General features: G+C 42.9%; 1 protein-coding gene across 1 annotated transcript; it reads left to right on the top strand.

Annotated features, from left to right (window-relative positions):
- The first annotated feature begins 9551 nt into the window (after positions 1-9551).
- On the top strand, positions 9552-12703 carry LOC144497857 (muscarinic acetylcholine receptor M2-like). Its single transcript, XM_078219296.1, has 2 exons — positions 9552-9584; positions 11348-12703. Exon 2 carries the CDS (start codon positions 11360-11362, stop codon positions 12701-12703), a length of 1344 nt encoding a protein of 447 aa, XP_078075422.1. The 5' UTR covers positions 9552-9584; positions 11348-11359.
- The last annotated feature ends 2130 nt before the right edge of the window (positions 12704-14833 follow it).

Raw genomic sequence — 14833 nt, 5'->3', positions numbered from 1 at the left:
AGCCCTTGTGAAAGTGGAAGTTGACTGAATTTCTAAACCAACGCTATACATGTGAAGTATGTACATGCACAGTGGTGCCTGGGTGGAGAGTGGTGTTTCCATGTGTCTGTTCTCTCGTCCTTCTGGATGATAGTGTGTCTGCACAACAGTTAATATTGTCTTCTTTTTTAATTCTTCTGTGGCAAGTGACTGTCGCTGCCTGGGCCAGAATTGTTTTGCACATCCCTAATTGCCCTTTACCTGAGTTGTTTCTTGGACCATTAAACATGCATTTAACTGTCAAGCACATTGTCCTGTGCCTAGTGTCACACATAACTGAGACCAGATAAGAGCAGAAGATTCCCGTACATAACCGGCCATTAGTGAACCAGATGGGTTTTAAAGACAGTAGAAATGGCTTCACAGTCATCATCGGACTCTTCATTCCAGATTTTCTATTGAATTTTAATTGCAACTTCTACTGTGGTATGATTCGTGCCAGTTTCCCTAGAGAAATGTTCTGATTCTCTGGTTTCTAGTTCAGTGACAATGCCACTACTCCAGTACCTGCCCTCCCCCTGCAGTTTGATGAATGAGAAAGGGAGCAGCTTCTGGAAACGGAAGTCTGCCTCAAATGTCACTGATGACTTACTTGCCATTTTTTGCGGGGTTACCTCTGCTGATGCCTACTTTTCAGGTCTGATGGCTGCTTTGGAGATTCTAAAACCACATGCTGCCAAATGGCAAATGTCTGACCACAGCTGATGTCTCTATTTGCATCAATCTTCAGCTAGATATTCCCTCTTCTTGTCTTGCATGTTGAGGACTTCCGTGTCTTTTTGAAAGTATCCTTCAATTGGAGATAGTTGCCCCCTCTGTAAAGAAGGCATATGCTTTCACCCTATCTAGCATATCCTCAGGGATGTGAAAACCTTCTAACCTGTGCACATGCCCACTGCATATCCTTCTTAGCATGGTTTGTGACAACAAACGTCTGATATTTGCCTGAGAATGGACTTTATTGACGTGCTTGTCTTCTGACGTGATGTCAACGATAAGGCATAGATTGGCATATAGTAAGTATGGAGTCTTTATTCTTAGTAGCTGTAAACTGGACATGCCTGAAAGCGACATAACAATGACGTGCGGGTACAGGTCTTGTGAAAAAAATAACATTTTGATTCTGTATGTCAGAGTCTGTTTATTTTTGTGCCTCTTTTGTTAGCCGACCAAAGTTGGCTTCTGCCTTTTCAATGCTTTTGCTGAGCTCATCGTTAGGCAACTGGTTTTCAGTAACCACAAATCCAAGAAAGCAGAATACTCTGACTGTTTTAAGTACTGTGCTTTGAGTTTGATCACATGGAGGAGAGACAGCATTGAACCCCATAGCTGCAGAATTATGGACTCTGATGTTGAGTGTGAACAGAACGTGAAAATGGTATAAATGATTAATCAACCTTTGGAGCTGATGGCATGAGTGGTTAACCAGTGGAACATCTACAGTGTGAAGACATTCCCTGATCAGGATATGCCACATTGTTGCGTTGAATTTCACTCTTGATTGGTTTAGGGTTTTCTCGCCTGATTGAGTGTGGAGCTGCACTTCTTCTGTGTCGGCAGGAAAAGCATAGGTCAGTGAAACCATGAGAAATAACCAGAATAGAAAGGCTGAAATATGTTGCTAGAAGCTTTCTTGAGTTTGAGGAAGCGACAGCATGACACAGCACCGTATCGACCGTCCATGTATGTTTGGAGTTGGTCGTCTCTCTGCACAGCTAATGGGCACTAATCATAATAGTCACAATAGTCATTGGGCCTCCAGTCCTGACAGTTTCTGTAGCTTGCCGACGAATCGTCTGTGGAAGCATTCACCTTCGATGTCGACGAGGACGAATGAGTCTTTTGGACACTGAATGAGACACCAGAGTCACCAGCCTCCCGTCCATTAACTCTGTCGACACTTCCCGCTGCCTCGGCAAAACAGCCAGCAAAATTAAGGACCCCACGCACCCCGGACATTTTTTTTCCACCTTCTTCCTTTGGGAAAAATATACAAAAGTCTGAGGTCACATACCAACCCACTCAAGAACAGCTTCTTCCTTGCTGCTGTCAAACTTTTGAATGGACTTACTTTGCATTAAGTTGATCTTTCTCTACCCTCCAGCCATGACCGTCACACTACAATCTACACTCTCTCGTTTCCTTCCCTATGAACGGTATGTGTTGTCTGTATAGCGCAAGAAACATTATTTTTCGCTGTTTGTTAATACATGTGACAATAATAATCTAATCAAATCAAATCAGAGTAGAAACAGATTAATATGCTACTGGAGGTTTTCAAATATTTTCATATCTCAATAAGTGAAGAGTCTAACTGTTAACGCTGCACCAAGCCTGATATATAATGTCCCTCTTTGTATCTCTTTCTCGTAGTTAACATAGTGACAATCGTGATCCTGTCTCGGGGAAAGTGTAGACTCTCCAAATGCGTTACACGTTATCTGGTGGCCATGGCAGCGGTGGATATACTGTTTGTTATTACCAACATGATAATAAGACACATTCCGATTATTGATCAGAAGCATTTACTTGTCGTGCATGTCATCCCCATGTGCAATGTTCACGTAATTCTGCTCCATGTCGCCAGAGACTGTTCTGTCTGTTTCACCGTCACTTTCACCTTTGATCGATTTGTGGCAATTACTTGTCAGAAGCTGAAAATTAGGTATTGCACAGAGAAAACTGCAATTTTTGCTCTTGGTACTGTGACAGCACTGAGCTGTCTAAAGGGCATCATGTCGTATTTTATGCTTACAGTTCCTTTTTGGCTGTGGAACGCCAGCTGGCTTTGTTCCGTACCCAGCACTATTATCGAACCAGGGGTCTGGTCACTCGTCGAATTTCTTCACTACATTCTCAGTCCGGGAATCCCATTTCTTCTAATCCTGCTGCTCAATGCTTTCACGGTTGGACATATTTTTTTGGCCAGCAGAGCGCAGAGAAGACTCCATGTTTGCAACAATGGGGAGCTTCCCGGGAACCCAGAGATGGAGAGTCGAAGGAAATCCATTACTTTATTCTTTGTTTTCTCTTGGAATTTCATCTTGTTATGGTCAACATATGTTGTCTACTCTATAGGGGTTCGTGTGTGGTTCTTTGGCTATGAGTCTGTATTGATGCCTTACTGTGTACAGGAAATAGGGTTCATGTTGCAGCTCCTAAGTTGTTGCACGCATATTTGTATTCATGCCCTGACTCAGAACAAGTTCAGAGAGAGGTTGAAGAATCTGGTGAACTGTACTGTCACTCAACTTCTTACATTCATTAAATGATTAGAAGAACTGAGCATTTCGAAAATTAACAGTAAATTCTGTCTCTTCTTTTTTTGTTACAGCAGCCATGCCCACTTCGAATGTGTGTGTGTATGTGTGTGTGTGGGTGTGGGTGTGTGGGTGGACCAGGGTGAGGGGTGTGTGAGGAAAGCATTAAGATGAAGTGTTCGCAATATTCTACACTGAGGTGGACTGAAATGAATCATGGGAGGGCATTCAAAATCTTGCACTATAGATAAATAACTGGCAATAGAAATAGAAAAATGTGGCATGGCAGTTGTTAGTTGGACTTAAATAAATAGAGTGCCCTAATTTATTTGAACTTAACAGTCCAGAAGGCGGAGGGATCTCGAGGTAGGTTCATAATTGTCACGAAATTTCATTTGAGAAAGAAATACAACGAGGGAAATATATATCAGGCGACAATGGAACTTATCGGTTTCACTCTGAAGTTATTGAGATATCAAAGGGATCTCGAAGTAGAAACACTCACATTACCAGTATGCAAACACACACACATCAGCAACCAATGCACCACGGGTGAGCAAGGTTGTAAAAACGCAAATCAAGCGCTAGGATTTATTTCTTGGGAAATGAATTTAAAATTGGAGAAGTAATGGTAAACTTGCGTTGAACGTTAGGTTGACTCCATGCAGAGCGCGACTGACGATTCTGGCTGCCATATTTTTTAAAATGGAAGTTGATAGAGGAACTGAACTGTCTAATGTTGATATTGCCAGATATTGCACATACCAGCAATGCATTGAAAAACGTTTTTCTCTTCTTTTCTCTTTAAAGTTTTCTTATCCGTGTCACAAGTAGGCTTACATTAACACTGCAATGAAGTCGCTGTGAAAATCCCCTAGTCACCACACTCCGCTGCCTTTTGGGTACACTGAAGGAGAAATTAGCATGGCCAATACACCTCACCAGCACATATTTTGGGCTGTGGGAGAGAACTATAGCACCCGGAGGAAAAGCACGCAGACACGAGGAGAACGTGCAACCTCAGCACAGACACTGACCTCAGCTAGGAATCGAACGCAGATCCCTGGCTCTGTGAGAGAGCAGTGCAGTACTAACCATTGTGCCACTGTGCCACCGTGCCACCGAAATTAATAGAAAAAATAAAATGCTTAAATGTTGTCATTGGGCAGATACAGAGTGAATGTTTAATTTCATGGACGGAAACGCATTCAAGGCATCGACGTAAAAATCAAGCAACATATCCAATAAGAAATTCAAAAAGAACAGAGTGTTTGCAAGGTGGAACACACAGCTGCGAGTTGAGGTGAATGGGAGAGATTTCCCATCCAGAATATGCATTGCAGGAACTCATCAAGGCTCCTGCGGCAGCAGCTTCCAAACCTCGAACATCTCGAAGGACAAGAGTTAAAGACACACGGGAACAACACCACCTGCTAGCGCCCCTCTAAGTCACTGACCATCTTGACTTGGAAAAATATCACGGGTCCTTCACTGTCGTTGAGTGAAAATCCAGGAACTCCCTCCCCAACAGCATCGTGGGTGCACCTACATCACAGGGACTGCACCGGTTCAAGAATGCATCTTCTCAAGGGCAATGAGATTTGGGCAATAAATACAAGCATATCCAGCGATACCCACATCGTAGAAATTTATATAAATTTAAATATATATATATATATATATATAAAACGTACCCTGGTTTCATATCTATTTTTATATTATGTAGCAATGACATGGTGCTATTTGTTACCATGATAATTTCTGGCCACATGTGCTATCATTTTAAGTTGAATCTAATTCAATGCTTTGAAGAGGTATTTGTTTAGACCACATTGCATTATCTGTGCTATAGCCAGCTTAAGCTATCGGCAATGTGGTTATTTTAATTGATAAGCACAATGCTGATTTCATGCGATAAATGTTGTGATTATATATATATAATATATATATAATATTTATATAGACGCGAGCGGAACATGGACGTGGACTGGTTAGGCTGAATGACCTACTCCCTGTGTCGTACAACCGATGTAAAATGTTCCCTAATCACAACATTTATCGCATCAAATCAGCATTATGCTTATCAATTAAAATAACCACATTGCCGATAGCTTAAGCTGGCTATAGCACAGATCATGCAATGTGGGCTAAACAAATACCTCTTCAAAGCATTGAATTAGATTCAATTTAAAATGATAGCACATGTGGCCAGAAATTATCATGGTAACAAATGGCACCATGTCATTGCGACATAATATAAAAATAGATATGAAACGAGGGTACGTTTTGACCAACCAACCTTTGGAATGACAAGGAATAACCTAAAATATTAAGTCTCAATCCTCTAGCTTGGAAATTCTTTCTGGAGATTTGCATTGTTAAAAGGGTGCTTATTATGAATTGTAACTTTTGCCCTTGAGTGTATTTCGTATTTGAAGTGCAAAACAAGTACCTCTAATAGAGGGGTGGAGGGCGAGATGCTCATTGTTTGAGGCAAAGGGAACAGTGGTGTAAATTGATCAGAGCGTCCTGGCAACTTGCCAGTCCCTTGTATATTTCCTTAATCTTAATTTGCTGATGAATACGTGCCTAAATAAGAGCTTCGGTCATCTTTCAATGACAAGACTCGAACCTTTGTAATTCATTGAGACCGTGGTGGGAACCTACGTTTTTCTGCAGTCCGTGTGGTGTAGGTCCACCCACAGTACTGTTATGGAAGATCCTTCTGGATTATCACCCAGCGACAGTCATGGAGCGTCGATATCAGGATGCTGTCCGACTTGGAGGGGACCTCCAGATTTACTCTTTATTTATTGGTCAGACGTAGGCTTACATTCCCACTGCAATGAAGTTACTGTGAAAATCCCCTAGTCGCCACACTCCGGCACCTGTTTGGCTACACTGAGGGAGAATTTAGCGCGGTCAATGCACCTAACCAACACGTCTTTGGACTGTGGGACTAAATCGGAGCACCTGGAAGAAACCCACGCAGGAACAGGGAGAATGTGCATACTCCACACAGACAGTGACCCAAGCCAGGAATCCAACCCAGGTGCCTGGCGCTGTGAGGCAGCAATGCTAACCATTGTGCCACTGGGCCGCCCATGGTGGTGTTAGCACACCTCTGCTGACGTTGCCCTGCGAGATGGTAGCGGACAGGGCTTTGACAGCGGCAATTTAAGGAGCCTTTGGGAAGTACCTGCAGTGCATCTTGTAGATGGTACACAGCTGCCACTATGAGTTGTGGTGAATGGAGTATGCTTGAACTGATGGATGTGGTGCCACTCAAGTTGGCTGCTGAGTCCCGATGGTTCCGAGCTTATTTTGGGCCTTCACTCATAAATGGTGAGTCTTCCATAATAGCCCAACTTGTGTTCTGTAGGAGTCGGTCAACCTTTTGGGAATCAAGAGATAAATTAGCAGCATTTGACCTGTTTATTTCTAAGCCATAGAATTTGGATGGCGAGCTCTGTTAACTTTCTGCTCAATGCCAACCTCCCAGAATGTTGATAGCAGTGGGTCCAGCGATAGTGATGCCATTGAATATCAGCTGACGATGGTTAGATTTCTCTTGTTGCAGATTGTCATGTCCTGCCATTTTCCTAACACAAATATTACTTACCACTTGTCAGTCCAAAACTCGATATTTTCCCAGTTTGCTGCGTTTGGGTATGGACTGCTTATGCAACCATTATGAACATCTCCACCTCTGACCATAAGGTGTAAGGAAGATTACTCATGAAGCAGCTGAAGATGTTTGGGCCTAGGATATTAGGACTTTGGTCTCTTTTCTTCCTTTTTTACTTCTACTCTCTGTCTCAGTCCCGTTCACAGAATCACACTGTAATTGCAGCGCAGATGGAGTCCATTTGGCCCATCATGCTCCATCATTTCCCTGCCTCTTTCCCCATAGACCTCCACATTGCCAATATTCAAATAATCATCTAATGTCTCCTTGAATATCGTGATTGAACCTGACACCACCGCACTTCTCACTATCTGTACAGTTCACATCATGACTTTTACCACCTATATCGTATCTCTGTTTGAGCCTTCTTCTTTCCAGGGATAACAGTTCCAATTTTTCAAATATTTTTTCATAACTGATGTTTCACATCAGTTGAAATGTGCCTTGCTCTCTTCACAATTTTTGATTCTCACAGCACCACCCCACCGACCCCCCACCCCCGATCCCTCACTTTAGTCTCCCTATCACCCTGTTCGTTTTGTACCTCTTCTGTCTTACCTCATCTCTTTTCTTAGCCTTCGCATCGGTATAATTTTCAATCAACTTACTGCAAAACCGGTGCCATCAAATTGACAACATATTGATGAAGAAGCGAGAGCGTGATATTTCACAAGTAACCCAAAAAGTGGAATTCAAAGGGAGCCTGAGAAGCAGGACTTGAGATCAAGCTTACAGCAAGGAAAGGAGCATGAGAAAAGCAACGTTGAAAGTACATTTTGGACGGAGATTGTGCTTCATTGGACACATTTGACTGCAGTGCAACACGGACAATTAGGGATTATTTCACTAGCAATGCACCATGTCACAAATACGTCTGAAACACATCCACTGAATATAAGATCTGGGTATTTCACTGGGATCCCTGCCAGCTTCCCAAGATAGTCTTCAGAATCATATCATGTGCCCTGATATGTCTTTTTAGAGAATCACTGGTGACTGCTCTGACGTAATTGGAGGCTGTTAACAAGAGTTAACATTGTAAACATTTAATATTCAATAATGTGGAGCCAATAGGAGCAGGAACTTTCCCCGGGAGGCTACCTCACGCCCGACAGCCATCCTCAAGCCCATATTGTTGCTCTAAATTTACGGGACTGGCATGTTTTCATGCTGGCCTAGGGAAGGAATCAGCCCGAAGGAAGCAGACCCCAAAGAATTCAGTGACGATTGTGCCGTGGATTTCCCCTTTCCCTGCACTAACTTTAATTTGGTACCAGGTGCCATGTAATAAGTTAGACGGCCAATTACATTGAAGTATTCTGACAGAAGGCAAACCAAGAAGTAAAAAAAAGCAAAAAATCCCTTCATATTAAATGTATTATTTACAGATGGCAAAGCACGCAATTTAGAACTACCACGACCTAGGCTGTAACATATGAACAAGCAATGAAAGAAAAAATAATATGCTGAAATCACAAAGGAGAAATTTGTCATTGGCTAAGCACAAAACTGATACTTCTGGGATAGTGATGATGTGGGAGCAGACAATAACGAACGTAGTACACAGTTGAAAGCCCATGTGTACATTATTCAAGCTCTTGCATGTTTTCCAACGTTTCTTAAAATATCTGGCTGAGTCTGTTCATAATTTCGCATCTTCTCAGCTTTGCCCCTGGCATGCGATGTGATAATCCACAGGTTAAATCACCACCAGTTAGCTTTCCCCCTCAAACGGAAAAACAGCCTCAGGTCATCTATTCTTAATCATAGAAATCATAGAAACCCTACAGTACAGAAAGAGGCTATTCGGCCCATCGAGTCTGCACCGACCACAATCCCACCCAGGCCCTACCCCCATATCCCTACATATTTTACCCACTAATCCCTCTAATATACGCATCCCAGGACACAAAGGGGCAATTTTAGCATGGCCAATCAACCTAACCCGCACATCTTTGGACTGTGGGAGGAAACCGGAGCACCCGGAGGAAACCCACGCAGACACGAGGAGAATGTGCAAACTCCACACAGAGAGTGACCCAAGCCGGGAATCGAACCCAGGCCCCTGGAGCTGTGAAGCAGCAGTGCTAACCACTGTGCTACCGTGCCGCCAACTTTACCTTTAACAGATAACCAACACAAGAAACTTAACGACAACACTGACTGTTGTGGAACCGTTGATGGACGACTGTATTAGCAATATGCGAGTCAGGGGAGTACATGATTGTCTGCTCATAAGCTGATAGTACCAAGGCCCAACGTGGGATTCCTGTTGAAACTATAGTTGGAATGGCTTTGTCTTCGCGGAAGATGCTTGTTGGCGGTTTACGGTCAGACACGTGTAAAATACCTCCCGTGTAGGTATTATTGAAACTTGTTCCAACAAATAGAACTGTCAGCGCTACTGTCTTTAGCTGACAGTAGAATTTTTCAGCCTGGGAGAGTGTTCTCGAAATATAACCAATAAACCTTTCTGACCTGTCCTCCATTCGATGGGATTATATGCTTTCTGTGCTAGTTAGAAGCGTCACGTGTCAACACCAGCTGGCTCATATTGAATCAGCAAGCACAATGACTCAAGCAGTTTATTTGCTGTTGTAAAGGTTTGTGCTTGCTTTCAAACCCCATAGTAACTGATATTTCTTCGGTAGCAACAGGTGGGGTGGTTCAAGCATGGTGAACAGATTAGGTTAGAAATAACTAATAGTTTATTGTCCCGAGGAATTCTTAAGTTCTGACGCATTGCAGCGTGCGAGTGCATTTTTGATTGACTGGGCCTTGTCCTAAATAGGATGTAACCCTAAATCTTCCACTCTGTGTAGGTTACCTCAGATGTATGATATGGTCATTGCTCCACTGCAAACAGACACTTGCTGTCATAAGGCATTTCAACACAATCACGACATTTGCTAAAAGTTAGTCTTCAGGCAGTCAAGTGACGAGAACACCATCTTTATTTCTATAACACACATGGAAGTCCCTGCAGAAGACTCTCCATGGTTTACTGCACAAGTGGCACGTAGGAATGAAACTCCAATAGGCAACTGGAGCTAATGTTGGATGTCTTTGTGGGTATTGATTGCCACATGCTCCCTTGACGTGCTGTTTGATTCCAAATGCTGATAGGCACCACTCATATCCAGATGATGTATCACTTACCTGCTGCCAACCTGTCGTGTAATTCATCGATTCTGGGAATGGCGTATTTGTCTACAGTTGCTGCTCTATTAATTGTCAGTTTGTAATGGAGACATACATTTGTCTTCGTCAAACATCTTCTTGTGACATCCCGATAGAAGTTTTTTACGTTCCGTTTTCTTGTGGGTTTTGCGAGACTGTATTTACATTCTGTTTTCCCTTTTATTTATCAGCTTCTTTGCCGTACTTGGTTTAATTCTACAAACCTCCCAATCATCAGGTTAACAACTAATTCTTCCAACTTTTTAGGCCTTTCCCGTTAGTATCGTAGAATCCTTAACTTTTGTTGTTAGCCATTGTCAGCTGGCTTTTTTTAACTTCTGTTTTTGGAACTTGAAGGAATGTATGTAATACTTTTGTGAAGACTCGCCGTTACCTATGAACTGTCATGCATTTCAATTTTTTTCCCAATCCCTATGAGTCAATTTCTCCCTCTTGCCTTCATAATTCAGTTTATTCAACTTTAATATCCAGGTTTCATGTTTAACTTCCTCACTCTCAACCATCATTGCAAATTATATCATACTGTGGTCACTCACCAGAAAGGTAATTTTACAACTAGATTACTAATTGTACCTTTCAGCTATTCTTTCTATGAGGGAGGGATAACTGTGTAACATTTGTTCTTCTCGCAAAACTTACCTCAGTGATAGGGATTGTAATAATTTACGTGAGTATGTTGAATGGATGCATTAACATTAAAAAATCAATGGAGTTTAAGTATTCTTCCCTTAACAGGTAATTATTTGAAGAGCTCAAAAATGTCTGAACCAGATGTACTGGATCATTGAATCTAAAAGCCTGACAGACATGTTTGCCGTGTCATTGAGTTCGACACAAGGAGTTAACTATTAATTCATAATTAATTGTATAGTAATAAGCCAATGAGATGCTTCTGAATTAAAACCAAGTCACTCTTGACAAACATATTCAAGTTGATAAAAGCCAATAGCTTTTTATGTTCTTGCTGATAGAGCTTCAATGAGTTATTGGTAGCTTTTAACTTCGAAAAACTTGAAATCTGTTTCTTATTTATTATTTGCTTTTCTACATTTAGGACCCGTCATTGCTTACTGCACATCAGAGGGGACTGATGGAAAACTCAACAGAGGCAAATGAATCTCTCAGCAACCCAACAGGCGTGTTTGGTGGGGAAAGAGAGAGTCCTTACAAAATGGTCGAAGTGGTCTTCATTGTCATTGTCACAGGACCTTTAAGTCTGGTAACAGTTATTGGAAACATTCTAGTCATCGTTTCAATCAAAGTAAACAAACATTTGCAAACCATTAACAACTACTTTATTTTCAGCTTGGCCTGTGCTGATTTGATTATTGGTGTATTCTCTATGAACCTATACACAATTTATACGGTTACTGGCTACTGGCCGATGGGCACAGTGGTATGTGACTTGTGGCTTGCTGTCGATTATGTTGCCAGTAGTGCCTCTGGCATGAACCTCCTTATCATCAGCTTTGACCGCTACTTCTGCGTGACAAAACCCTTGACCTACCCAGTGAATAGAACAGTGAGAACGGCGGGGATGATGATTGCAGCGGCTTGGATGCTGTCGTTTATCCTGTGGGTCCCTGCCATTCTCTTCTGGCAGTTCATCGTTGGGCAGCGGACAGTTGGTGATGGTGAGTGTTATGTGCAGTTCCTCACAAATCCAGCCATCACTTTTGGCACTGCAATAGCTGCCTTCTATCTCCCTGTTATTATCATGGTGATTTTGTACGTGCAAATATCACGTGCTAGCAAGAGTCGTGTAAAGGAGGATAAAAAGGAAACCGAATCAAACAAGTACGCTGTTATTTGCAGTTTGATAAAGAGCAAAATACTCAAACAAAATAAGAACAACATAGCAAATGGTCCTCATCTGTTGGCACATGTCACAGTACAAAATGGCAAAATAATTAGTGAAATAACAAATAATAAGTGTGGCCAAGCAGGAGAGAAGGGTCTCCCCAATGGGTCAACATCGCCCAGTGTTGCACAATCAAACCCGAAGGATGAAGGGACCATACAAGGGAGCAGGAATGTTTATGATGCTCAGAGCACTTTCACAATGAAGAACTCCGAACTCTCGATCATAAAGATAGTGAGCAAAGCTACATCCAGTGACGACTGTGGTCCTACGGAAAGAAGAGTGTCAGGTCTCAATGGTAATAATGGGGATGACAGAGAAAGCAGGGTAGACAATAAGATTATTACAATGGCCAATGTCCCTTTGAACAACAAGAAGAAGGGAGCAGGATCACGAGAGGAGAAAGTGACTCGAACCATCCTGGCTATTCTCCTGGCATTTATCATCACCTGGAGCCCATACTTTGCCATGGTGCTTATTAACACGTTCTGTTCAATCTGTGTCCCCAACACAGTCTGGATTACTGGATACTGGCTCGTTTATGTAAACAGCACGATCAACCCAGCATGCTACGCATTGTGTAATCCTATCTTCAAGAAAACCTTCAAGCATCTTCTACTGTGTCAGTACAGAAACATCCGTACAGCAAGATAGAGATAGCTGCAAACAAATCTGTGATTTCTCTGTGCACATTGATGTTGTTGTCGTTCGTAATTTGCATTTGAAAATGTATGTAAGCTATTACGAAAATTGTTGGTCAATTGATAGTACTAAATGTAATATTAGACGCCCATTTGCTTTATGTTCCATTACTGTGATGTGTGGGCTCCGTGAGGCTTATTCAGCTCCTGGCCCTTTTATAACCTTAGTTCAAGCAAAAGACCTGAACCAAGGAGGAAAGATCAAAGTGACTACCCTTGACAGCAAGGCCCCATTTGAATGAATGTGGCATCAATGAGCTCAAACAAAACTGGGGCCAATGGATATCACAGGGGAAAATCTATGTTAGTTGAAGTCATTATAGAGCGCAAAGGAAGTTGATTGTGGTTGTTGGAGGTCAATAATCTCAGCTCGACGAAATCAGTGCAGGATTCCTTCAGTTTACTGTCCCACGGTCCAAACACCATCAGCTGTTTCATCATTTACTTTCCTCCCACCTTCATGTCAGATGTGGGGAGATTTACAGACGCCTGCATCATTTGCTACTCCTGAGATGGGAAGGACGGTCCATGCCAAAATGCACACAGCCTTGAAACATATCCGGACTGAGGTTGGGAAGTGGCAGATTTCCCCCCCCCCCCTCCCCTCTCCCCCCCCAACCCCGCCCCCCAAACCCCCCCCCCCCCCCCAACCCGCTCCCCCCCCCCCCCCAGCTCGGTTTTCAAGTTTGCTGACGACACCACCGTAGTGGGTCGGATCTCAAACAATGACAAGACTGATTATCGGAATGAGATAGAGAATCTGGTGAACTGGTGCAGTGACAATTATCTCTCCCTCAATGTCAACAAAACGAAGGAGATAGCCATCAATTCAGGAAGGAACTAGAGATCATGTCCCTGTCGACAGAAACGGGGACGAAGTAGAAATGATCGAGGGCTTCAAGGTTTTAGGTTCCAGATCACCAACAACCTGCCCTGGTCCCCCACCCACACCCCCCCCCCCCACCCTCCCGCCCTTTCCATGCCCACCCTTCCCTCATGCCGATACTATAGTTAAGAAAGCCCACCAACGCTCCTCCTGTCTCGGAAGAGTAAGGAACTTTGGCATCTCACCGACGACTCTCACCAACTTTTACGGATGTACCATAGAAAGCATTCTTTCTGGTTGTATCTCAGCTTGGTTTGGCTCCTACTTTGCCCAAGACTGCAAGAAACTACAAAAGGTTGTGAATGTAACCCAATCCATCACGCAAACCAGCCCCCATCTATTGACTCTGTCAACACTCCTTCCTGCCTCGGCAAAGCAGCCAGCATAATTAAGGACCCCACACACCCCGGACATTCTGTCTTCCACCATCTTCCATCGGAAGAAAGATACAAAAGTCTGAGATCGCATACCAACCGATTCAAGAACAGCTCCTTCCCTGCTGCCATCAGACTTTTGAATGGACCTACCTTGCATTAGGTTGATCTATCTCTACACCCTAGCTATGACTGTAACACTACATCCTGCCCTCTCTCGTTTCCTTCTCTATGAACGGTATGTTTTGTCTGTATAGCGCGCAACAAACAATACTTTCAAAATATACAAATACATGTAACAATAAATCAAATCAAATCAAAAGATATCATTCATTCCACGCAAATGCAATTACCACCTCCAACAGGAGAAAATCTAACCAATGCCACTTTACATTCAATAACATTACCATCGTCAAGTCACCCACTATCAACTTCCTGATGATGTCTATTGACCAGGAACTTAACTGGACTGGCCATATAAATATTTGGCTGCACTAGCCATTCAGCAGCTAGGAGCTCTGCCGCAATTAACTCACCTCCTGACTCTCAAAAGCCGGTCCATACTCTTCAGGGTGCAAGCCAGGATTGTGATTGAATATATTGCCCAATGGAGTACAGCTCTTAGCATACCCAAGAATCTCGATATCATCTAGTACAAAACAACTTGCTTGATTGGCACCCATCACAAAAGTTCACTCCCTCCACTGACGCACAGTAACAGCCATGGGTACCATCTACAAAATTCATGTTGGAACCGATCAAGGCTGCAAACCTATAACCAGTACTATCTAGAAGGACAAGAGCAGCCACCACATTCAAGTTC

The sequence above is a fragment of the Mustelus asterias genome, chromosome 8 (genome assembly GCF_964213995.1).
Source record: "Mustelus asterias chromosome 8, sMusAst1.hap1.1, whole genome shotgun sequence".
NCBI classification, from domain to species: Eukaryota; Metazoa; Chordata; class Chondrichthyes; order Carcharhiniformes; family Triakidae; genus Mustelus; species Mustelus asterias.
Note: the sequence above shows the minus strand (reverse complement) of the source record. Positions and strands in the feature narration are given on the sequence as shown.

Bases quoted from the DNA above. Each gene is read 5' to 3' on its own strand.
- LOC144497857 (XM_078219296.1), top strand. From the start codon at position 11,360: ATGGTCGAAGTGGTCTTCATTGTCATTGTCACAGGACCTTTAAGTCTG.